The sequence below is a fragment of the Ictalurus punctatus genome, chromosome 13, assembly GCF_001660625.3.
Source record: "Ictalurus punctatus breed USDA103 chromosome 13, Coco_2.0, whole genome shotgun sequence".
Lineage (NCBI taxonomy): Eukaryota > Metazoa > Chordata > Actinopteri > Siluriformes > Ictaluridae > Ictalurus > Ictalurus punctatus.
The window spans coordinates 20,816,031-20,842,230 of record NC_030428.2 but is presented as its reverse complement, the minus strand read 5'-3'; the positions used below and the strand labels follow the sequence as shown (position 1 = coordinate 20,842,230).

Sequence of the window (26,200 nt, the reverse complement as noted above, 5' to 3'; positions counted from 1 at the left end):
CCACAGTAAAGTCCATAAAGAAAACCAACATCAAAACAAAATAATTGCACACCGCACCCCAAACACAAATGCCAGACATCGTGTGAAAAATGAGCCAAACACAATGAGAGATACTCCGTCCTGTTCACAACAAATCAGGTCAGAGGATATAAGTTGAGGACTTTTTGAGCTACCTAAATCATTCATCAATAATCAATTACTATCTAGATAATTTTATGTTTATTTAGTTAACGTTACACTATTTACAACCGCCACATTACGTGCACTGCAATGCATATCTAACTGTATATAATCACTGGATTCTAATCAGGTGTGTTCAGGGCCATTTCTGGGCATTTTGGTGCCCTAGGCGAGATTCCTATTGGTGCCACCCCCACCCCCACTCCCACAGCATTAACGTTCCCAGCTCTCTACATCTCTATCTCACTTCCTAACAGCAGAACCCACCATCACCAGGGATATCAGATAATGGCATGCAATCAGTTACCTGATTGAAGATTTAAAATAAATGCCCAGGTGAGGTTACACCCCTGGTAATATCTTTGTCAAGGGTGGGTGAGTCAGACAAGGGCTTTGGCGAACCATTGGCACCCCCAAGTTGGTGGCAGCCTAGGTGACTGCCTAGTTCGCCTATGCCTAGAAATGGCCTTGGGTGTGTTTGTTTTGGGCGTCTTTTTAATGATGCTTTACAAGGCAGAATTCTCATAGCAGGGCATTACTACCCATTCAAGAAAAACCTGCAATTCCTGTTCAACATAAAACCACCCACACTGAAAATGTGTGTCGACCTATTTACCATTAAACAGGGATGGGGGATACCGTGTGTGTGTGTGTGTAGCGAAGGCTGAACCACTATGAGTGGTTGTGTTTTGTGCTCTTAGGGGTGTGTTTGGGAATTATGTTTCTATAAAAAGTATGCCATTCTCAGGTTAACACACACACACATACAAACACACACGAAAACACTCTGACTTATCACCTGTTGACAGTAAGGCTAAACTCACCAACATGGACTTGGGCAAGGGCGGCATTGATGGACAGGTCAATAAGGTCATCGATCAGGCAGGTGAGTCGGTAAAAACATTTAAACAAATATTTATGAATACATTTACTATCATGATGTGAATAAATTTTTGTATAAAATAATTTAGACAAATACTACTTGTAATGCAGTTAGGGGTGTTCTCTATTATTATTATTATTATTATTATTATTATTATTATTACTACTACTACTACTTTTAGTTGCCCATTATTCTGTTTTGATTAAAATCTTACAAAACATGTTACAGTTCCATGACATTTGTAGATGACGGCCATTTTGCACGCTACTAAATGTTTTCATGAAGTTTTACGCAGTATCTGCTTCTCAAAGCTCATTTCATAGGATTACAGTCTTTGTAATATTAAAATCTGTTTCATTTAAAGCTGGGGTTGCCAAAAAGAAAATTGGCGAGGCGATTGGAGGAGATAAAAATAAGGACAAGAAACAGGCGGGAGGTAATTATTTTATTTTTTGGCCGATATTCTCATTTGTTTATTGAAATAACAAAACAAAACAGAATCTCTCTCTGTTTAGTATTAGCATTCATTATCTTTGTTAATTGTATTACAGAGTCACTTTAAAAGCTTCTCAATTCTCATTTAGAAAACATACTAAAGCGGTGGTAGATTGCGTTTGAGGGTGGGAATAAATCTTTGTTATGATCAATGTGTACAACAGGTATTGGCGATATGGTGAGCGGTGCGATTGGCAAAGCAGCAGCTGACAGCGCAGCAGATCAGGCACTCAATTTTGGGAAGGGCCTATTGAAATGATTTGCATTCATTTGTTGCATCTTTTCTAATGCAATTCCTCACAAAGCAAATTTATCCTTCAGTCCTGTACACACACACCTGTAACCTGGAACACACATTATCTCTGTAATACTTTCACTTTCTAAACCAGACATAAACAAACAAATCCTGCTTCTGTTGTAATGGAACAAAGGCACTTTAATTGTCTGATTATTATCCTGTTATCATCATCCTGTGCATAACAAGTTAAATTAAACACCAATGGAACAAAAACGTGTTTTAATTTCTTTATTCTCAACAACAACAAAAAAGCAATACAAATTTTCCAAAGCAAAGTTCTACATGACGGTGTAGATGAGTTATGAATGGTTTTGTTCCCCTATGAGCTGCACACACACGCACGGACACGCACACACGGACACGCACACACACGCACACATGCACGCATGCACTTTTCTAGAGTGTCACTAAATCCACTGGATTTAATATTCATTTAAATTGAAGATTTAAGATTTAGCACATCTCCAAGACAAACTGCTGAACACGACCAGTGTGTTGGATGGATTTTTCCTATGAGGTATTTTATGAAGGTTTAACTACTGTATACAGACAGAATTCCTCCGAGTATAAAACTCCTGCTCTAAGGTCTAAGGCATCTTTAGTGTTCTCTTTCAATACTCAATGTGGAGTCACAAGCTTTGGGCCAACAAACAATATGAATAAACGAATCTGAACATGTTTTGAGGGCTGGCGAATGAAAATAATATACATTTCATTTGCACAGTGGAAGCAGAATCAATACTGCAAACATTAGTTAACGACAAATTTGTATAAAATTAACACACTGAATGTGATATACTGAACTGAATAACATCGTAGCATGACATACTCCATGACAGAACTAGCAGCTTGTTTCCATGTCATACAGAACAGGAGTATACAGAAATGATATCTATATTAGAACAAACTATATGGAAAAACTTGGCAAAGTATGAGTGGGGTAATTTAAAATGTTATTTAATTTACTTTAATAATGTGGGGATACTATAGGGGTCATTGTAAACTGACAAAAGTGAAAATAACAAAAGGCTGTGGTATAATGGGGCACAGGGTTGGTCTAAGGCCGGTATAGAGAGAATGAATAAGCGAGTAGAGGGGAGTTTGAGGATTTATGTGAAGGTCAGGCCAGCCTCACTGTACACCTTGAAGACCTTCTCAATGGCATTGACGTAAGCTGCTGTCCTGAGGTCCAAGCCCAGGTTGTACTTGTTGGCCGTACGCATAATTTGCTATAAAAGACAGAATAAAAGAATAAAAAAAAATTATAAATCATTAGTTCTTCTTGAATAACTACTAAGAACGCATTGATTAAAATAAGACTTTCCAATTGAAAGACTACAACAGTCTGGTTAATCAGTGTACACTCCTGGGCAAAAACATGTGCCAAACCCAAAATGGCAAAATATTAAGCTTTTAATGGTCTTAACAACAAACCATTGATCAGGAAATCATGAATTAAACAAATAGATAAAGCATGGACAAGCCAGAGGGCTACCGGGGAAATTTTTTGTGGATGGATGAGAAAGGAAAACACTGCATTCCAGCATAAGAACGTTATCCCATCTGTGAAACATGGTGGTGGTAGTATCATGATTTGGGCCTGATTTCCATCTGGGTCTGGACGACTTGCCATCATTGCTGGAACACTGAATTCTGAATTATACCAGTGAATTCTAAAGGAAAATGTCAGGACATCTGTCTGTGAACCGAATCTCAAGGGAAAGTGGGTCATGCAGCAAGACAACGATCCTAAGCGCACAAGTTGTTCTACCAAAGAATGGTTAAAGAAGAATAAAGTTAATGTTCTGAAATGGCCAAGTCAATGTCTTGACCTTAATCCGAAAGAAATGTTGTGGAAAGACCTGAAACAAGCAGTTCATGTGAGGAAATTCACCCAGAGTTGAAGCTGTTCTGCACTGAGGAATGGACTAAAATTCCTCCAAGCTGATGTGCAGGACTGATCAACAGTTACTGGAAATGTTTAGTTGCAGTGATCACTGCACAAGGAGGTCATACCAGATACTGTAAACAAAGGTTCACATACTTTTGCCACGCATATATGTAATATTGGATCATTTTCCTCAATAAATAAATGACCAAGTATAATATTTTTGTCTCATTTGTTTAACTGGTTCTCCTGGTCTACTTTTAGGACGTGTGTGAAAATCTGATGGTTTAGGTCATATTTAGGCAGAGAAAGTTCACAAACTTTCAAGCACCACTGTATTTTATTTCTATTTTATTTTAATTTTGTACACCCAGACATGTGTCCGTTTGAATTTTATATCAAACATTTTAATCATTATTATGATTTTACCTTTGCATACTAGAAGACTATATAAGTGAATTTCCATGTTTCTAGCTCTTCACTTCACTGCAGCAAAAGTAAGGAGCAAATGGTGGCACAGGAGCTCTCAGGAGTTCTTTCATTCTTGCTAATTTTGACCAATGTTTTGTTGACAAGAACATTAAAAGCTTAATATTTTGCCATTTTCAGCTTGTGCCATTTTTTATTTTTATTTTTTGCCCAGGAGTGTAGACAATTTAGTCACAGATGCTGAAGACTGCTAAAGCAAGCTCAACATTAAGGGCATGAAAAGCCCCAGAAGCATTTGTATACACTGTAGTTATCATTCCACAAAGAAGACTCATACAAGCCTGCAGTGGGGGTAGTGGCTCGATGACAATCATCATTAACCAAGCACATTACATTACTAAAGTGGCTATTATGTTACTATATTAGAAAACTGGCTGGTTTCCAGAATTCATCTGCAATGGCATCGAACAGCTTTTCCCAGCCAAGCGTCCATTACTGCTGAATACAAGCTCATTTTCTAATCATGTGTTTAAGGTTGCATAAACGGAGCTAAAACCTCCTTTACATTTTTCACAGGTTCATATTAGCATTATTTATTAATGATCATTACATTTTCACTTTGTCAAAGCAAAAAAAGCACGTATTGTAGAAAAAACATACAGTGAATTCTCCTCTTTCTGTCACAAAGCATACAGTGCCCTCCACTAATATTGGCACCCTTGGTAAATATGAGCAAAGAAGGCTGTGAAAAATTATATGAAAACAATTCACAAAAATGCTCTTATGAATATCAAACAGTTGCAAATGAAACAGGTTTATATATATATATATATATATATATATATATATATATATATATATATATATATATATATAAATCTTTGTTAAATATAGGTGGATAACAGTTTTAGTCAATATTTTGTGCTACCTCCCTTTGCCAAGATAACAGCTCCGAGTTTTCTCCTATAATGCCTGATGAGGTTGGAGAATACATGGCAAGGGATCTGAGATCATTCCTCCATACAGAATCTCTCTAGATCCTTCAAATTTTGAGGTCCACACTGGTGGACTCTCCTTTTCAGTTCACCCCACAGGTTTTCTATGGGGTGCAAGTCAGGAGATGGGGATGGCCATGGCAGGATCTTAATTTTGTGGTCAGTAAACCATTTTTTAAAATTATTTTAATGTATGTTTTGGATCATTGTCCAGCTGGAAGACCCAAGCATGGCCCATTTTAAGCTTTCTGGCAGAGGCAGTCAGGTTTTCATTTAATATCGGTTGATACTTTTCAATACAGCTACCTCTCTGTGTGTTCTAAAACCACCTCTGGTGTGTATTGCCATTGATGCATCGAACTTCTACAATTCTCCAGCTGTGATCTTTGGAGATTTTTTGGCTACTCAAACCATCCTCTTCACAGTGTGTCGAGACAATATAGACACACGTTCAATTCCAGGTTGATTCATAACATTTCCAGTTGACTGGAACTTCTTAATTATTACTCTGATGGTGGAAATGGACATTTTCAATGCTTGTGCTATTTTCTTATAGCCGCTTCCCATTTTGTGAAGCTCAACAACCTTTTGCCGCACATCACAGCTATATTCCTTGTTCTTACCCATTGTTATGAATGACTAAGGGAAGTTGGCTTATGTGTTACCTCATATTTAAAACCCTGTGAAACAGCTTGAACAATTTCCTGTTCCTAGTCACCCAGGTGAAATTTTTTTGAAAATGTTTTTTTTTTCCAAGATCAATGAGAATATACTTCAGATATATTTTTCTCATATGAATTCATAAGGGTGCCAATAACTGTTGTACACCTATAATTAACAAATATATTTCTGGGGGGGGATAAACATGTGTTGTGTTTGCAACTGTTTGATATCCATGAATGCAGAGTATTTCACAGCCTTCTTTGCTCGCTCACACACACACACACACACACACACACACACACACACATATATATATATGAATGTAAAGGGGAACTTACCCTTGCAGATCTCTCCATTGTGTAGGCAAGACCAGAGTGCACAATGTCCTTCTCAGAGGCACCCTACACATTACAGAAAGCTATATTAGATCGGCATACTATATAATAGACCAGCGCTCAATCATTTATCAAGTAAATGAGACATCTAAAACAGCTACATGTTCATTAGTAGTTCATTAAAACATAATGGAATAGAACGGATTTCACAAGCATGATTGTGAGACAGTTTCCTCAAGACTTATATATATATATAGCTAAAAGCCTTCAGCCAGTTGAAAACTGCTATACACAAAATTATTTAACCCATGTTTACTCAATAAGCAGCTAAATTAAAATGAAATAATCTTATACCTCATTTACATCTTATCCTGAAAAGATTTTAACCACATGCATTTACACTTCAAGCAACCTCTGATTGGCCCGACTGAAATGCATTTCAAGTCAATATGCAAATTAGCCAGGCACGTCATTCACAGGTCATGTGTGTCACCTGATGGGCGGGGTTTCTGTTGTTCAGTGTGGCTTGGAGAAACAGCTGCAGTTACACTTGTATAACATGCCTAAAATGCTTCATGCAATCAGATAGATATGATTTTTAATCATAGTGAATCGGGTTTGTTTGCACTTTTATTTTTGTGGATAATCTCCATCTGGATGCAATCCTCATGCACAACACGCATGACATGACCATTATTTGTGAAACAATCAGATACTGTAATAAGACCGAGTCATTAAAAAGGAGGGGGGAATTCATGAAAATGAATGGATGTGCAAATTGCACAGTAAGACATCATCTCTCAGTGAGAAAACCTGCCTCTTTTCAATATTTTATTTATATTTATAAAATATATAAACTTTTATATCATACATGTTCTCTGTACTTTCATTAGCATGATTAATACTTGGTTCGCATTTAATAATTCTCTTAACGTGCCACGTTGTTTTCAGACACACAAACACACTAACATAGTACTGATACTCACTGCTACACGAGCCTGGAATTCTGCAGTGGGAACCACAGGGATGGGACCACCTTGCTTTCCAAACTTCCTCTCAAGACTTTCCTGCACAGACACTGGAAGACAGGAATGCAAGAATGAGTTAAATGATGAGTGGTTTCCTGCAAAACAGCTGCAGGAGGATCGCGACGGAGGTAACGCAGCAGTAATTCAGCGATAATCCGAGAGTATTAAAAATATTCCCACACTGGAAAGAAGAAGGAAGATATGCTTTGTGATATTGCTTTTGCATGATAAAGTGTATCAACATTGTGATAATGGCAATGAAATTCGCATGTACTTGTAAGCTGTATGAATTCCGTGTGTAACAATATTTCCTCATAGCCTACGCAGGACACTCTTAAAAATTTTAATTACAAGCAAGTCCACAGCGAGGTGATATGATTTACTATGCAGATCAGAGTTTAAAGTAATAGTGCCCCCCCCCCCCCCCACCCCCCTTATTTAATGACTCACCAAATCATTTTCAACAATGACAGAGACACAGATATGCAACTCTCTAATTTCTGCAAAAAATAATTTTTTTTATTCCTTCAAATATATAATAGAATATGATACATGGCAATAGGCAGAAAAATAGACCATGGCATGATCCTAATCATGGTCACACATACTATACGCCTCTATCTGTTTATGCGACTATAAATAAACAAAAATCCATATAATCAAAATGAACAATAGGCTCCTCTGACAAAGGTCATCCTTCAGTTTCCTACGAGTTTATAAGATTTACATGAGAAAGTGAGATAGGGAAAAAATATACATGTCTGTCTTTTAATGCACAAGCACTTGGCATTGATAAGGTTGGAATGTTCGTGTTGCTGCGGGGAATAAGGCACCACCCTGATGACACAAAGGTGTACACAAAGAGTCTAACGTGAGAGAATGCTGAACATTTTGTTGTACAGGACGGAATCTGTTTTTTCAGCTCTGCACAATAAACAAAGATGTTCCGAGCATTTAATGAAGATGAATGAATGATTTAAATGACTGTAGCCAATGTAAACAAGGTCACTATCTGTTCTGATTCCAGCACCACAGCCTATGCTGTTCCTCTCTTAAAAAACACATTCAAATGAAAGAAGCAGCTCAAACTAGACAACATACAGTACAAGGAGTAATTGAAGTAACCCCTATTTTTCTCCTTGTTAATGACTTATTTCCAATAGTAATTAGAAGAGAGCTGAATGTCTGCCTTAGACACAGTGATTGTGCTGAGATGGACGCAGGTGTCTTCTTGTTTTTACTGATTAAAGTAGAGGTGATGCACACTGTGTTTTAGTGTAGTAAGGACGGGCGTTTGTATAAAACTCACTCAGCAGGTGGTAGTTGGAGTCCCTCTCGTACTTGAAGGTCAGACGACCATAACTGACATGGTTCAGGTTCTTCAGCCACTCGAAGTAGGAGACGGTCACACCACCGGCATTCAGGTACATGTCCTGTAGTTCGATCCGAAGCACAAAGTTCAATGACTATTTACTCACGTCAAACAGCCTTTGACTTGCTAACCGCAATGGAGGAAGAACTTGAAATGTTTCGTGAACATAAATAATACAGCAGTAACATCAGTGTTTACTTGAAGGTACATTTGGGGAGAATCTTACCGGGATGACCATGACGTTCTTCTCCAAGAAGATCTTGTCAGCGTCGGGTGTGGTGGGCCCGTTAGCTCCCTCAGCAATGATCTAAACCATCGCAATACACAGGTTAAGTGTGTATTAAGCTAAGCACAAATACAGTGTTACAGATAGCATTATATAGTGATGGGTGCTATACCAGTATAAATGAGAAACTGAATATTGTCTCTAGCGGCTGATACAATTTGAATACCTTTTTTTGTCACAGTGGAGCACAACGACAAAGGTAACACAAAACGCAAAACTTCTGCACATACAATCATTACATGGTTCCTGTGATCAAATAGTAGTTACAAAATATTTGGTGTACGAAACAGGCTGACATTCGCACCACCAAAATGACTGGGATTATACCACTTTGACCATGCAGTGCAGATCACATTGAACTACCATATGGATTTATATGGGACTTTTAATAGGACATTAAGAAATAAGAGCTTTGTTTGCACTGCTGACAGACTCATTTGTGGTAAAGACCAGGTAGCTCAGTGATTAAGGCTCTGGGCTACAGCTCCAAGATTTTGAGTTTGAATCACAGCAGCACCAAGCTGCCACCGAGCACGGTCAGTAGGGGCATCATATCATGGCTAACCCTGAGCTCCAGCTTCCTGACAAGCTATGTAAAGACTTTCACAGTACTGTATTTGTTCTTGTTCTCTGGTTTAGTTCTTATCTTATCTGGTTTATCTTACAGGACTCACTTAAAAAAAAAAAAAATCAAAACCAACAATTGTCATATCTTATGTTTGTAAAAAATAAAATAAAATAATAATAATAAAAAAAAGTACACCAATATGTATTGCTACTATCCACTATTTGTTGCAAAAAAAAATGTTTGCAATATAAAATTTTGGCTACAACACCCACTCTTGAAGAGTTAAATGTAGTGATTCTCCATTAGACCTCTGTGTCATGTGTTATGAGATGCTAGGTGTCATCAGGATTAATGGTTTTCATTAAATCCCCACAGGGAAGATCACATTTAGATAAACAGGCTACCCTCGACGCCTGCATTCTGAGTAGAACGGTCTGACAGTCACATTTATCAAGCCAAAAACACCTTGGATAAAGACAGCCACCAAATCCATGCTTAAACTTTCCAGCCTTTCACCTGAACAGATTTACATAACCGGACAGGATTTTGAAGCATAAACAGTAGAGATAATTATCTATGGGATGTGCTTGACTTTACATTGTGGCGATTTCGAAGCAGTGGGTTTCTTGGTGCGAATCTCTGACCTTTGCTTTGATGTTAGGAGCATTCTTCCGGGTAAGCTGCTTCTCTCCGGCGGCTGGGATGAGGATGTCACAGTCTGCCTCCAGGATGCTACCCTCATAGGGCTGAGCATTAGGGAAGCCCACAATAGTGCCATGTTGCTGTGAGAGAAGCAGACGGACACTCATTGGCATGGTATTGGATGGCACAGTTGAGCCTGACCTAGGACTACACATTTCTTCTTCACTCACCAGTTTGTAGTCTTCCAGCTCCTTGGGGTCGATGCCATTAGGATTAAAGATGTTTCCGTCAATCTCGGCAACACCCACGCATTTAGCGCCGTAACGGTGGAGGTAACGCATAGAGTGCAAGCCAACATTTCCGAAACCCTATGAAAGAAAAGAAATTCCATTAAATCATGTACGCTATTTTTATTGCTATTGCTAGTAACAGGAAGAAGAAAATGAATAATCTGCTTAGAAGCAGCAGGAGATCAAACAAAACAAATAAATATGTACCGTCTGAAAAAAAAGGACTTAATTATCAGTCTCTGTATTATTATTTGAATTAGACTACTGGGAAGCTGAAATATACTGTATTGCTAATGAATCAGCATTTCTACTTGCCTAGTTTGTAAGTGATCTCTAGTGCCACCATGTGTTCTCAAGGAGGTAAAGCAACCACCCAGATATAATTTTATCATCATCATTGCATTATTATCATTATTATCGTTGCAAGGGCGTCCACCAGAAAGTGGACTTGTCCTTTAGAGGGAAGTTACAGCATTAGCTACATGTACAGTTATCTACATTACTATTCACCGTGTCCTTTTAATACACTCCTGCTGTCCCTTTTCTGTACGTGTCCTGCCTAACAGTAAATGTAACAGGAAATTTCAAACAGAATTTGATACACAGGCATTAATGCCTACAGAAAAGCGTCAGATAAGTCAGTGTGTAAAAAAAGAGGTACGGTCACGGGATTTCTCTTTTACATCACCGTTCACAGCAGCTTTATCTCTAATGCAAATAAGAACAAATGTCAGTGGATAAGTGAAAAGGTCACGGTCTGCTACTGTTCTCTGACTCTGATTCTTAATCTTGAGAAAAGACAGCAGCTGGATTTCACTTCTCTGAGAGCAGAGACGAGAGGATTACACTGAGAGCAGAGATGAGAGGAAGCCGCATGTCTGAACCAAGAAGGAACTGAGAGCTACACATGATGCTGAGCTTTAACTCTCTATTCCTGTTTCCTGAGACCATTACAGGAACAATGATATATTCAACACAGAACTCTAATTTAGTGTATGTCTGTTAGTAAACATAGAAATGAAATTATAATACAATTATTATTATTATTTTAACAGTTATATCTAATGAGGGATTGCACCACTTTGGGTGATTAACAGACTTTTCTTTTTAAACTACCAATACACATTGCTGTTAAACCCTTCCTTCACTCACTGTACCTGGACGATGAAGGTCTTGTCAGCGAAGCCTGGTGTCAGTCCAACCTTGCTCATGTAGGACGCCTCGTTGATGAAGTTCTCGATGCCGTGGAAAACGCCACGCCCTGTGGCTGACACTCTGCCATGGATTCCTCCCTGGCTGATGGGCTTCCCAGTCACGCAGGCATGAGCGTTAATGTCCTTTATAGAGATAAACACACTATATACATTAATATACTTTATATAAGTACAAAAAAAGCATGTACAATTATCAAAAAAAAAAATTGTACTACCAAATTCACTGTTGTGCACATGAGTACTTCAGATTATGTTACTAAAAAGAGGGAAAAAAAGCAGACTGCAGTGGAGGAAAATTGTCATGGCATAGTGAAACATCTACACCCGAGTAGGTGGATGAGTGGTTATTGAGGTATACACACAGGCATGTTGAAAACTGACATATTTCTAACACTCAGATGAAATCCGTGTTGGATTTCTCTCAGGCTCTCACTTAAACGATTTAGCACAAAGACCAGGACTGAACTAAAAATCCCAGAAGTCCATGCAAGCAGTTCCATGACTGGGGTGCCAGTTGTGTCTCGGTGATTTTACATTTAATAAAATGTAAAATCAAATACACACAAATAAGTATGTAAAGCAAAAAAAAAAAGAGACATTTTAACCATAAATAAAGTGTCGTTTACATCACATGTGTATTTGTGTTTAGATAAATAACATAAAATATTCATAAAAACCTACAGCACTTAGAAAAAAAAAAGTAGTTTGTCTGCTCCATGTCCACTAGAACAACACTTTAGCTTGAAATATAATCATTAAAATACTTCGAAAATGATACTGTTCGCATTAATTGAACATGCTCGAGTTTGAAACATCCTTCTCCATGAGGTACCAATAATAGGTTATGAAAAAATGTCCATTTTAGTTGTGTCCCACAACATACACTCACTTAGCACAAAGTTCAATGACAACACAAATATATCACAGGTCACATGTTCAACAAGAATTTGCATCATACAAATTTCCTGAAGATCATGGGATGTTTTCCTTTATTTTCACTATAGAGATCTTTACCAACGAGGCCATTTTGAAAGTACAACCCTGTTACCCAAATGATAGATACATTCCTCATTAAAAGTTACCTTCAAGTAAATGATCAGAATGTCCTTAACATCTTCATGCCATTTGCATGGATGCTAGTTGACATAGTGTACATTTGATAATTCTATGCTAAAAAAAATCTCCACACTGTTACTTTCAACCATTTTACTTATTTAAGAGCAAAATGTAGCCGCTGTCAGCAAAGAACATGCTGACGATTGCCCGAGATGGGTTAATACATTTTTTTGAATACAAGTTTTCTTTGATTAAATATTGAAAAATGATTTTAAAAAGTTTCATTTTTTAACAGAATTAAATGGCATTCCACTCACAGAAACATTCCTTCACTACAGGCCAAATGTAACAGACAGTCAACTAAAAGCAGGGCTAGCTCTCATACAGTAAGCTGAGGCTCATATATATGAATATTATTATATTATAATTTATACATTATTCTTTAGCGGTGTTATTCATATTCATTCCTTTGTTGCAAGCTGGCCAAATACGAAAATAATCTTCCCCAACATCGTAATGCCAAACACTAAGAGTATTACACGTTTTGTCAGTACTTTAATACAGACCACAGTTACTCACAGCTTATTGGAAGTCAAAATCTATTTTTGTGCCATTTTTCAAATTCTACTTCCTTGTCCTCAACCGACAATTCATTGTTATATACAGTTTTGCTAGCAATTTCACTCATGATATATTTTGGTCATATCTCCACCCATAATTCTATTTATTCACTCTTTTTTCCTGCTCTACCATGGCTGGTAACACACATACCTGTCTTTTCAAAAGCTGTCCTCATTCAAACCTGAATCAAGTCCCGTCCACTCAGATCTTTTCCACAGAATCATTAATCACTTACTGTTCACCTGTGGGTCAGCGCCACACTGTCTCTCCGCCATTTCAAATAAAGGAACACTTCAACAGAAACACTGCCAACAGCCATCTAATGTCCCAGATCTAATCTAGTCAGAAATCAGCTCTTTGAAAGAAGCTAAAAATAGCCTGGAAAGCTTTGTATATACAAGCAAGGATCATGTGGCTTTTAAAAATCCCAAAAGATCACAAAGAATCATAAGGACCATCAACATTGTATGTGGGACACGTCCTATTCAGAGGCCGAGCTGAACAATGGCTCTTATTGTTCATTTGAGTTAACTTCATGCACAAGCAATGCATGTTTATCCTGTGCACAATACAGGTGGCTCAAATGTGAATAAAACTCTTCATACATACGATATATCTGGATAAACGGCTGAAATACGAAATCTATCTCTGCGCTAAAGGGATTAGATGAAGTGGCACATTATGCAAGCGAATTGCTTGTGCTGGCTTCATTGTATTCAAGCAGAGCGAAAGAATAACGCCAGCAGTTTCTTCTCCTCTCCGCTGCCGAGCCAAGCACAGAGATGCATCCTGCTGTGGAACACTTACAGTTGCTCTTCTGCACGCTTCGGTTTTCGCATCCAAAAGGAAATTGTGCTATGTTTAAAAAGAACATTTCCCCCAAGCTGCCATGGCAACAGCACTGCCGGTGCATGAACTCTGTATAAGAGCCTGAAAACAAGAAGAACCTTGAAAACAGACATCACTATGGAGAGAGAAAATGGAAAAAAGAAAGGATTTAATTAAGAAAAAGGTCACATTAGGGGTGGCAAAAATATCATATGTTGATACATAAAGACTTTTTTTTTTTTTTACACAAAACTGCAAAAAAACAGAAAAAATAAATAAGTATTAATATTTCTCAGATAATCTGCTTCTGTATATAAACACAAAGAGGACACAGGATTAAAATAAACATGATCTTCCACTAAAATAATTTCAAGATTGACACTAGTACAAATTTCTGGAAACAGGCTTACAGATATTTTTCATCAAATATCCTCATTATGGCCTCATTATCTTCAAATGATCTTATCTGATTTGGTTGATGGATATAAAAGCTGGCATGGTGTGTTGTATTCATGCCCTAATGTCAATACTGTATCGCGTGACTCCAGATGAGAGTAAGTTAATTCATGCCAGCTGCCGCTCTCTATCAGTAGGTGTATTCATGTTTCAGACAAATCACTAATACAAATTTTAATGTGAACACATGCTGGAGTGTTCATGGAGACTCGTTTTAAATGTCTGTTTACTCAGACAGAAATCTATGTGGCTGTCACTTACTGACGCTAACATTATAGAGCCTGTCTGGCAAAGCTAGCTTTAATATCTACATATGAGTGAAAGAGCTTCATCACTGAATGTTTCATCACAGTGAATCACTGTTAGCTGGTGACATTATTGTTTGCAGGGCTTGCTATATATATATTCTAGGGCTGCAACTAACGATCATTTTCATAATCGATTAGTTGGCCGATTATTTTTTGTTTATTTATTTATTCGATTAATTGGATGGGGGGGGCAAACTTTCAGTGCCATTTTTTTGTTCATTTAAAATAAAATCTACAAACTGAGTGTTACAAATATAAACTTCAGACTAAAACTTTACACAACTGTTTGTCCAAATATATACGACTGAAACGAACCCAATACACACAGACACATACCAGAACACATATTATAAATTTAGGACTGTATATGATATAAACTAATACACAAGTTTATATTATATAATAGTATTTATGCATTACTTTTTATAAAAGGTAATGTTGACAAACAGTAAACCAAAGAAAGTCATTGTCGGTGACTCTGGGTATTAGGCTAAAGCTAGCGGCGTCACGTTACGTGCATTAGACGTCATGCGCCGTGGACTAGGAAGCGGCTTATACTTCCGGTTAGTAAAAAAACTGCTAGTGTTCCATTTGAGATGATATTACCTTTCTAAAATCCATACACTAGACAGTAGAGTACACAATGCATAGTGTAAGTGTATAGTACTTCATTTGGGACACAACTGTAGTAGTTACTCTCCAAAGCGTGTTTTCAGGAACAGAAGTAACATAGCGAGTAAATATACCCCGTGCCGTGCAGACCAGCTAATCGATAATGAGATTTGTTGACAATGATTTTCATAATTGATTATTATCGATTAGTTGTTGCAGCTCTAATATATTCTGAACAATGCCATCTACTTTACAAACTAACACTTGCCCAGCAAGCTCTAAAGTTGGAAAAGTGCAAAAAGGTCAACATCAGGAAAATTCACAAAAGTCTGTGAATATAGAAGCTGTTCTATGCAAAGTGACTTACCGTATGAGCAATAGTGTTGGCGTAAGTATCGGCGATCCAGGACATCTCCCTCTCACCGGTGCTCATGTCAGGGGCAGGGACATCAATACCCGGTCCTGAGAGGAGACAGAAAGGGAAGTGAGAGGTTTTATTAACCTGACAGCTACCCAAGAGTGGCACGCACGTGTACGCACACGCACACACACACACCATGTGAACAGCTATGGTATACGAGTTACACTCGCGGCACAAACAAAGGCAACATGAGTGCATATCAAATTTCATAGTGCAGGATGAAATAATTAATTTGTGGTTAAATTATAACTCTTACTACTTATATCTTCAACTATGTCAACAAGATGTAGAAATCATTCATATAAATTGCTTAACTTTATAATATAGAAGTAAATCACTGAATAAATACTGAACACAATCATGGCACTACAATAAGTAATTAAGTGTTCATAGTATATGTATATATATATATATACAGCTAGACAAAAATGTCGCTACCGAAAGTCTCAATCTGAGGCCAGTTTCAGTGAAATTTCTTCTTTTCTTCCTGTGCTCATATTTTGGAATTGTAGCTCACTGTATATTGCAATGACAAAAATTAATAACTATTACAAAAACGACAATATTTCATGGATAAGGTTGCAGTCTATGGTCGCTGATATACGGATGTGACTGGAGAGAAGGAGAGATCACACATCGCCATGTCTGCTCAAAATTATTGCTCAGAATACAGATATCTCCGATAGTTCAGATATCTCTGAAGAGTATCTTAATCGTGACATTGATTAGTGTTGGGCAAAATGACAAAATATCATATCACGATACCTGAGGACATTTCTACAATACACGATGTGCATCACCAAATATAATTTAGCTAACAAACTGTCTGCAAAACAGTAGTAAACAAAAACAAAAAAACCAACAACATTAAACTGACTTTGATGGTACTTTTCTTACTTTATTTTTTTAATCAGGGATGAAGCTTGCTTATTACACATGACTTATTTGCTAAGCAATAAAAGCACTGGGATGGATTCGGCACCACCCGGGAGCTGAATGATTTCTAAAGCATTTGTCTGAGAAAGAGCAAACATTATCAGTGTGAATGCTACTCACCGATGAATCCCTTTTTGGCGAGCTCAATGGTGAATCTTCTTGTGATTTTCTCCAACTCATTGTCCTACACAGCATCAACGACCAAATTAGCCAAATAATCATATTCAAATTCTAAAAACAAATCACTGTTTTTATTCAAATTAAAAATTGCATTATGAATATATAAGAACACTGTTTGCACTTTGCATGTCATGTCAATGATAAAAAATAAACCAAAAATACAAAAAATTAACCCAGCTAGTTTGTTCCAGCTTCGGCGCTGATCAGCACTTTCACATTGGAGGGCATAAAGACTGCTTAGCTAGCAGAGTGCAACTTTTCAATAAATGCAAATTAAATAAAAAGCAAAAAAGCTAATTAATCTGCTTGTATTTTAGAACAGAGGCTGAACAGGGATCTAAAGAGAGATTATTGGAAAGTACATTTAGGACAAGGAAGAGGTCTAAATGCGCTTCCTCTCTGTATTCCTCTCTGTCTCTGTATTGATCGCCTCCATTAAGTCTGCTCCCTCCATTAAATCAAAGAAGTGGGAACAATAACGTCTATAAAAAGAGAGAGATCCACGTCTACAAAAACATAAGTTCACAGAGTTCACCTAAAGAATCATGCGACATTTATTCAGGAATACAATCAGGACATGGAATCTGAGAAAAGACTCTCTGTGTTATGAATTCAGATTGTAGAGAGCAAGCTGCCTGGAGATTAGACGTTCATGCATTGGTTACTATTCATTTCCCTGGAGCGTTGTACTTACGGAGAAATTTTTGGTGTTGATTTTGACTCCAGCTTTAGCACCTCCAAATGGCACATCTAGGGAAGAATTGCAAGCATTTTTAAATACTGATATATTTTTAAATCATTAATAACACACAGACAATAACATGGCACAATAACAAAACCACTACTGCTTGAATATACTGCATCTATTTTTAAAGAAATTTGTGATGAGTTTTTTGTGCTTTGTTTGTGGAAAACCACTTGAATTGGTGAAGTCACAACTGCACAAAAACGTTTTGTACGTTTTACCTTATACGTTTTATACGGTCTTTCACGGTGATGTTTGTTGGTAAATGAGACCTTTTACTTGTTCTCATATTCGACGCAGGTGTATCGAAGAGGGCTTTGGCTGAATGCACGTTGTGATGAGGCCACATGACGCGTCTCGGCCCAAATCTGCGGAAAATCTGCGGTAATTTTGAAAAATTGCAAGCTCCTCGGAATATTGCGGAGTTTGCTTGATTTTACGTTAACTTCTGTGATTGCAAAATCGCGAATCCTGGAGAGACCGATAAAATAGTTTGTGCTGCAGCTGAGGTGTATAATGCAACAGGCGGTGGGAACTATTATGAACGTCAGTAAGGAGAATGCTCTCCCCCTTCTCTAGATGTTGAACCTACTTTTGTGTCAGGCAACTACAAACAAAAAACTAATAGCCTGTACATGAAATCTACTTGTCTGAGATGCCCAAACTACTGATTTGTCCAGGACAAACTGCAGAGCCACTTACCCACAACAGCACATTTATACGTCATCAGCGAGGCCAAGGCTTTGACTTCATCCACAGACACATCTGGGCTGTACCGGATACCTACAAAAACGCAACAACAGAAATGCAGAAAAGCCAGTATTATCAAGGTGAAACTGAAGAAGACTGAATTCTCTTTTCGCTACTTTCATCTGGAAATGAAAGTTAATCACTGTTAATAACTGGACTAATATCTCACTCTAATTAAACCAGCTTAATGTAATTGCTACAATCAGCACCGTAATCAGACTGACGAAAATGTTCTTGCCGTGCTAAATCATTCTCGCAGAATAGTTAAAGAGATGGGTTATGTGTTGAGAGAGAGAACTGGACAATGTCTTTGGTGATGAAGCAGCACGCTTGTGCCCTCAACTAACATTTTGCTGCTTTGTAAAAAGCCAAACTCAGTCATGACAGAGAGAAAGAAACGAAAATCACTACGGCCATTTATTCTTTTGAATGAGGCTAATAGGAGGAAGAGAATAGAAACAGATCTCCATGCAGAATACTGGTATGCTGAAAACTGAGAGCTTTACGTCATGATTCGACAACGATTCAATTATACAAAAAACAATTATTGTGCAGAGTGTGGGAGCACTCGCGGTACAGGATGAATTCGAGAAGCAGACTTCATTATTATAATCACTGACACACATCCAAGGCTGCTATAGCAGGTCTGCACAATACAGACAAAAAATAGCATACTACAACTTTATTACTACACAGTACACACCACATCTGTCTAGGGATGGGCGATATCTTATCGTTTGCGATATACCTGTCTTCCTGCGATAATAACGATAAAGCCTATTTGATGACGTGATTCTGTGTGCGACGGTCTGCGACCCGAGCGAAAACAAGTACGGCGGAAGGCGGACGTGAAGCTGAGGAGGAGTTTATCGCTAAACGAGGAGCTACTGTACCTCTACAATCTGGAACTGGTTCGGTTACAGAAAATCAGTTTACTTTTAGATCAGTGTTTGTGTTTCTGAGGCTCTCAAGATCACGGCTATCACTTGTAGCCAAAAGCAGCGGTGCACGGTACTGATATCGTTATCGCAATATATACCCAAAAATATTGTGATATAGTTTTAAGTCCATATCGCCCATTCCTACATCCGTCATGCAGTCTATTTAAACAAACTGGTAAAACCAGCGATGTGACACATTCATGTGGCCAAAATTAAAGGGGTGGTTTGTAATATTTAAGTGTTGGCGCTATAATAAACATTACATTTTAAAACACGCTTTAGAAAAGCCGCAATTCACAAATACAAGAGCTCTGACTAGTTTCTTCATTTAAGGCTTTCAAGGCATTCTGTTTTACATTTGTTTCTGGCTCGGAAATTAACCCTTTAAAATTTAAAAGGTAAAGGATGTGGCATGTGAAGGTTCAACAAAGAGAATATCATTTACTTGGAATTTGCTTTCCCAAGGCAAGCAAGCTACTGCGAGAAAGGGTTAAATGTTAAGGCGATTAAAAACAAAACTTTATTTGAGTTTTTAATTTCATTTAAACTCTATATAAAATCTGCTTTGATGCCAAATTAATCAGGTCGAGGAGTGAGTGTACTGGATGTGTGTGTGTGTGTGTGTGTGTGTGTGTGTGTGTGTGTGGCAGATACTCTCCTAAGCAAATCCATCATAAATCGTAATAAACGTCTACTACAGTGGAGAGCAGATCCTGACAGCTATATCAAATCCAATTTCACAGGTCAGCACTGTGCAACACAGGACAACAACTTATATTTCAAATAGAAATGAAGCTGTGAAACATCGTGTTATACCCTCAATAAAATACCGGCCTTAAAGGACCGACATGCTATGGCATCAGTACACATACCCCAATGAAGCTTTTTCATTCTGTATAATGGAATCACTACATGCAGCCTTTCAGTGACCTTCTCCTCTCAACTAATATCTGGTGTGTGGTGGGTGTTCTGATGCACTATGGCTTCCGTCGCATCATCCAATCATCCAGGTGGATGCTACACACTAGTGGTGGTTGAGGAGATCGATCCCCCCTCCTCCCCTGCCCCATACTAGGTAAAGCGCTTTGAGTGTCTAGAAAAGCACTAAATAAATGTAACGGTAACTAACTAACTCAGATTTTAAACACATGCAAACCCCAGTAATGTTCTGCACTGTAACACAGGGAAGGAAAAATGATCTAAAACAATACAATTTAATTCAAGATCCAACATTTACAAATAAATTTCTCTGAAATGATTTCAGTGCCCTGCATTTTAGAAAGAACTACTTTGGAAGACAGAAAGCGTGGGAGAGAGGTTGATGGGTGAGTGTGTGTCTGTGTGTGTGTGTGTGTGTGTGTGTGAGTGTGTGTGAGAGAGAGAGAGAGAGAGAGAGAGAGAGAGAGAGAGAGAGAGAGAGAGAGAGAGAGAGAGAGAGCGAGGTATGCCTCTCCTGCTTGCCATCCACTGGTTAAACACAAGTCTGGACACTCACTCAACTTACCTGAAAGTCATGTTCGCATCATGGAGTCGGTCACAGATATAAAAGCCTCAGAAAAGCATATTTCATATCATATCATAAGAGTCATATTGTCTAGTCCTTACTTTGTTCCTTATTTGTCCTTATCTCATGGCCAGAAATTTGCTGATTACATGATAATATGAAACAACATGTAGGACATTACAATATCATTGCTGCAGAAGACATAATTGCACAGCATGCTTGCTTTGCTTTTTGCAGACCCACAATGAGCCACTGTCAGTAAAATACCTGTATAATTAAAGGATTATAGGAATAAAATGAATAGCTAATTTTATACAATAGCCGAATAGTATTACAGGTCTGTCTGGCTTCTCTTGTGCTGTTAACAGTCGGCTTTACAGAAACCTGGATACGGTCAAACCCGGAAAATAATCTTTAGGTCTTTTTCACCAGCTGGAAAACTCGAATACGACCTGCCCTGAACATGGAAACCCTCATGAGCCAGACGCCCAGGAACTCTGAGGCCCTGTGGTTACAAATGCATTTGTGTCATGCAGCTAATAAATACGGGTGCCCGGGCCAGTACGATCCACCCTCCCCCAACCCACCCTCGCAAAAACGCACTCTGGACAGACTACGTCATGTCCTCAACTCATAATATACCCATAACCCATTGCGGTCTTCTTCCTTCCACACCTCATATGCTCGAGCACAGGAATGCACCACTGTTCCTAAACATCAGCGCAACATGTATTACACACCTCTCTATTCCAGTATTTTGAGCTACTTTCTGATGGAGTTATTAATAGAGTCTGAAGGACACAAGAGCACTGTGTTGATGGATTCATGATGAGTTACAGACGGCTAACGTGCTTTGGAGCAGTGTACTGTCCATTCAAATTTTACCATACCTGATTTCAGTCACTGTAATATAGACGTTAATCCCACACACACTCTCACACACACAGATCCAACCAAGTGTCCTCTAACAAAGGGATAGGATTGAGTTGTTGATTTGATTTGTATTATTTTTTTTCTTTTTTAATTAAGTTTAAGGCATTTGGGGAAACAGTCTTGTAGCTCTTCAATGCCATGACAATTCCATGTCCTTGTCTCCATGTCTCCACGTCCCATGACAGTCAAGTTTATAAACATGACCCTGATATATTACATTATGAAATGAGATTAGATTATACAATACAACGAATGATGCATATTATATATAATTTTTTTTATAAGTATACATTTAAGTTAGTGCAAATGGTGAGAACAATATTGCAGTAATTAAAACTAAAGCTATTTGACTAGCTCCTGAAAATAGCACGCTAGTCCCACGAACTAGCAGGAAGCCCCTGGCTGCGTCCTGATTAACCCTTAAAGAAAGTTGAGTGCACTATGTACGGTGTACAGATCGTTATGTCATACCCTAAGTAGTGTTCGAATGTAGCGTGTGAGGAGCAATTTGAAACTTATTTATCTAACTAACGTTACAGGCGTATGCTAGCTCCCAGACTTGAGGTTATCTACCAAACCTGACTAATTGTACAGAAAAACAGCGAAAATGCGAAAGTATTTGTAAAGAAAGAAAGAAACAAACATATTATACCTCCTTTGCAGGGAGTTCTATGTTGGCTGTGCTGTGCCCGGTAGCCCTCGATAACCTCCCACTCTCCGTTGTCTCTCTTGATGGGGAAAGACACGCTGAGGACGTGGTTGCACGGCTTGATGATCTTCAGGATGCCCCGGACTCGGTGTCTCTTCTGCTCGGGTGTCTCTCTCGTCTTCAGGTCCTCCACTAGCTTGTTCTCCACGATGGCGGCGCCGCGGTCAAAGAAGCCCTCCACCATCCTGAAGAAGTTGGGGTCGTCCTCTTTATCCGCGGCGTCGCTATAGTGCCTTAGCCGCATTACAGATGATGAAGCCGGCATCGCTGCCTCCACACATCCCGCCGCAAGAGCGCTGCCTGCTCCGCGGCTCACAAGCTCTCCGAAATACCGGTACATTTCGACCAAGGAGAGCGGTTGTTTGTTTTTGTTTTTTTTAATGGAAGATTAAAATAAACAAAAGGATAACAAAGAGGTCTGCAAAGGAAACGAAAGTGAACAAGGACTGCGCGACCTCTTCTTCCCTGAGCTTCGTTCAGTATTGAAATGACAGCCCTGGTGCCATCCCCCCTCGCTTTAAAAGGCACTGCGAAGTGCGCAAAGCTAGTGCACTCGGCACAAAGGGCACTAGGGGGCGCTTCTCTAGGGGTTGAGCACCTTCCCCAATACACTACACTGTATGGCTAAATATATGTGGACATCACACCCATATGTGGTTCTTCGCAAAACTTTTGCCACAAAGGACATGACATGACAATGCTCCTGTGCACAAAGTGTGATCCATGAAGACATGGAGAAGGTTGGTGTGGAAGAACTCGAGTGGCCTGCACAGAATCCTAACCTCAACCCCAAGGAACACATTAGGGATGAACTGGAACGCTGACTGCACTCCAGACCTCATCACCAAACATCACTGCCTGACCTCACTAATGCTCTTGTGGCTGAATGAGGACACATCCCAACAGCCACACTACAAAATCTAGTGGAAAGCCTTCCCAGAAGAGTGGAGGTTATTATAACAGCGAAAGGGGGATTAAATCTGGAATACGATGTTTAAAAGCACATATGGGTGTTACAGTCAGGTGTCCACAAACTTTCAGTCATGCAGTGTAGTTCAGCAGTCTGACCATGTCATTTTCAGAGGTATAATGTGTAGTCCTGGAACGGAAGGAGGGGGATGCAGTAAAAAAAAAAAAACATTTACACCGTTGATTACTTTTATTTGATTTTATTTATTTATTTATTTATTTAGAAAAATTTTGTTGTGGCCAAAAACTGAGATTGCTGTTTTTGCCTGTTTTAAAATTTTTCATACATGCTTAATATACACAGATTAACATTAAAACCATCTTCCTAATATTGTGTAGGTCCTCCTTGTGCTACCAAAACACCTCTGACCTGGCGAGGCATGGACTCCACAACATGTCTGAAGGTGTGCTGTGTTATCTGGAACCAAGACGTTAACAGCAGATCCTTTAAGTCCTGTAAGTTGGGAGGTGGGGCCTAAATGGATCGGACTTGTTTATCTAGCACATCCCACAGACGATCAATCAGATTGAAATCTGGGGAATTTGGAGGCCAAGTCAACACCTTGAACTCTGTCATGTTCTTCAAACCATTCCTGAACAATTTTTGCAGTGTGGTAGGGTGTATTATCCTGCTGAAAGAAGACACTACCAATAGAGAAATGGCAAGTGATACACGCACCCGTCCTTCCACATGATGTAAACGAAAACATGCTCCATTGTCCAGTTCTGATGCTTGCGTTCCCATTGTAGGCGCTTTTGGTGGTGGATAGGTGTCGGCATTGGCAGGGTGACTGGTCTGAGCTGCACAGCGCCACACACATCAATCTGCAATGCACTGTGTGTTCTGACACCTTTCTATCATAGCAAGCATTCATTTTTTCAGCAATGTGTACTACAGCAGCTCTTTAGTGAGATCAGACCAGATGGGCTAGCCTTCACTCCCCATATGCATCAATGAGCCTTGGGTGCCCATAACCCTGTCACCGGTTCACTGGTTGTCCTTCCTTGGACCACTTTTGGTAGGTACTAACCACTGCATACTGGGAACACCCCACAGATTTTGGAAAAACTCTGACCATCACAATTTAGCCCTTGTCAAAATCTCTCAGATCCTTACGCTGGCACATTTTTCCTGCTTCCAACACACCAACTTTGAGAACGGACTGTTACATGCTGTTACATATATCCCATCCTTTAACAGGTGCCTTTGTAACAAGATAATCAGAGTTATTCACTTCACCTCTCAGTGGTTTTAAAGTTATGGCTGATTTGTGTACTTGCTTGATTGAATTGAACCCATTCTTCTGTCAGAGTGTCTGAATGGTTTATTTATTCTTATTCTTGGGTTATTATAGGACACTGTTACAAGTCTTGTTGGTGGTTTAGATGAATCACGGTTAAGCACATTTGCTCTAGTGTCAATGAAGATACATGGAAGAGCATCAACATTGAGGCATGTTGAAGTTTTGCAGCAGGAAAGGCTAATCGTGCACACCTCTATTTTATGTTCTAGATGATAACAATGTCAAAATCCAACTGTATTTCACTACTTGGCACTACGACCTGCTGTAGTGCTGCTGTAGTTTTCTGAATGAAAAAGAAAAGGTGTGTGTGTGTGCGTGTGTGTGTTATTGTTACTAATCAATAGTGGCTAGTGGACACAAAAATCCCCTCTTAAATAGATAACAGAATGTCATCCCAGGTTCAGAAATTATGTAGAAATTCAAAAAGCCCTGTATAGAAAGTTTCACGGTTGTCTTGCTTGGTAAGTCATTCTCCTTCATTAGTTTGTGGTTAATGATTTAATCCTGTTTGACAGACAAGACCTTTACCCATTACCTGTTTGTCAAAGTCAATCAGCACAATGCTTCCATTCAAGGAGACCTCTAAAGCGGCATGTTTTATAACGATTCAAACCTAACGATCACAATAACACTAACATTAAATATTAATAACTAAGCTGGGCAATGAATCCTCTACCGCAGGGTTTCTCAGGCAGGGGTTCATGGTGGCATTGCAGGGGGTTTGTGAGACAGTGATGACAATGTCAATGTCACATTAAGGAAAATTTTAATAATATACTAGTTAATACTACTACTACTACTAATAATAATAATAACATTGATAATAAGTTCAAACTAAATGAATGCTGGAATGAACAATTCGTTCCAGCATTTTATTGTAACCTCATAAGTAAAATGTGATACTATTTGATTGAATTACTCATGGGTCATGTCATGGGATAAGAGTTCTTAGCACATGAGATTTCAACATAAAATACAGTGTTAGCATGGTATTACACTCTACATGACTAAAAACATCTTCATCTTTACAATGCCTTACAATCTATGAAAAGTGACAAATATGTTGTCAGTAAAAGTATATCACAAGAGGAGGAACACTGAAGCACAAAAATGAGACAACAAAAATTCCTAAGTGGGAAGCGTGCTTGAAAACAAAACATGGAAACCTGTCCACAAAACCAGTTGAATGTTTCAAGGAAGGCTGCATAGCTTAAAACATCAGTAAAAATATGACTTAAAAAGTTTTCAAAAAGTAAATGTTTCACTTAATGTTAGCCTGCCTGAAATCTCAAGGGGTGCTTAAGACAAACAATTTAGGTTGAAGGTGCTGTTGACAAAAAAAAAAAAGTTGGGAACCCCTG

General features: G+C 38.7%; 1 protein-coding gene and 1 long non-coding RNA gene across 2 annotated transcripts; one reads left to right on the top strand and one right to left on the bottom strand.

The window, feature by feature from the left end:
- The first annotated feature begins 805 nt into the window (after window positions 1-805).
- On the top strand, window positions 806-2,069 carry LOC108273955 (uncharacterized). The gene is made up of 3 exons (XR_001814396.1): window positions 806-1,066; window positions 1,428-1,499; window positions 1,723-2,069. It is a non-coding gene; the product is annotated as an uncharacterized LOC108273955 (long non-coding RNA).
- glud1b (glutamate dehydrogenase 1b) lies at window positions 2,070-23,066 on the bottom strand. Its single transcript, XM_017483664.3, has 13 exons — window positions 22,510-23,066; window positions 18,432-18,512; window positions 17,679-17,734; window positions 16,925-16,988; window positions 15,815-15,909; window positions 11,510-11,689; window positions 10,293-10,430; window positions 10,065-10,202; window positions 8,793-8,873; window positions 8,504-8,627; window positions 7,153-7,244; window positions 6,170-6,232; window positions 2,070-3,085 (listed from the first exon to the last, which is right to left on the bottom strand). The coding sequence occupies exons 1-13, from the start codon at window positions 22,904-22,906 to the stop codon at window positions 2,966-2,968; spliced, it is 1,629 nt and encodes a 542-aa protein (XP_017339153.1). The 5' UTR covers window positions 22,907-23,066; the 3' UTR covers window positions 2,070-2,965.
- Between the last annotated feature and the right edge of the window lie 3,134 nt (window positions 23,067-26,200).

Excerpts from the sequence above, each read along its gene's own strand:
- glud1b (XM_017483664.3), bottom strand. The coding sequence starts at position 22,906 with ATGTACCGGTATTTCGGAGAGCTTGTGAGCCGCGGAGCAGGCAGCGCT. Across the intron at positions 18,513-22,509 it reads TAGAACTCCCTGCAAAGGAG|GTATCCGGTACAGCCCAGAT; the intron begins GTATAATATGTT and ends GCGTTTTTGTAG. Across the intron at positions 6,233-7,152 it reads AATTCCAGGCTCGTGTAGCA|GGTGCCTCTGAGAAGGACAT; the intron begins GTGAGTATCAGT and ends TGTAATGTGTAG.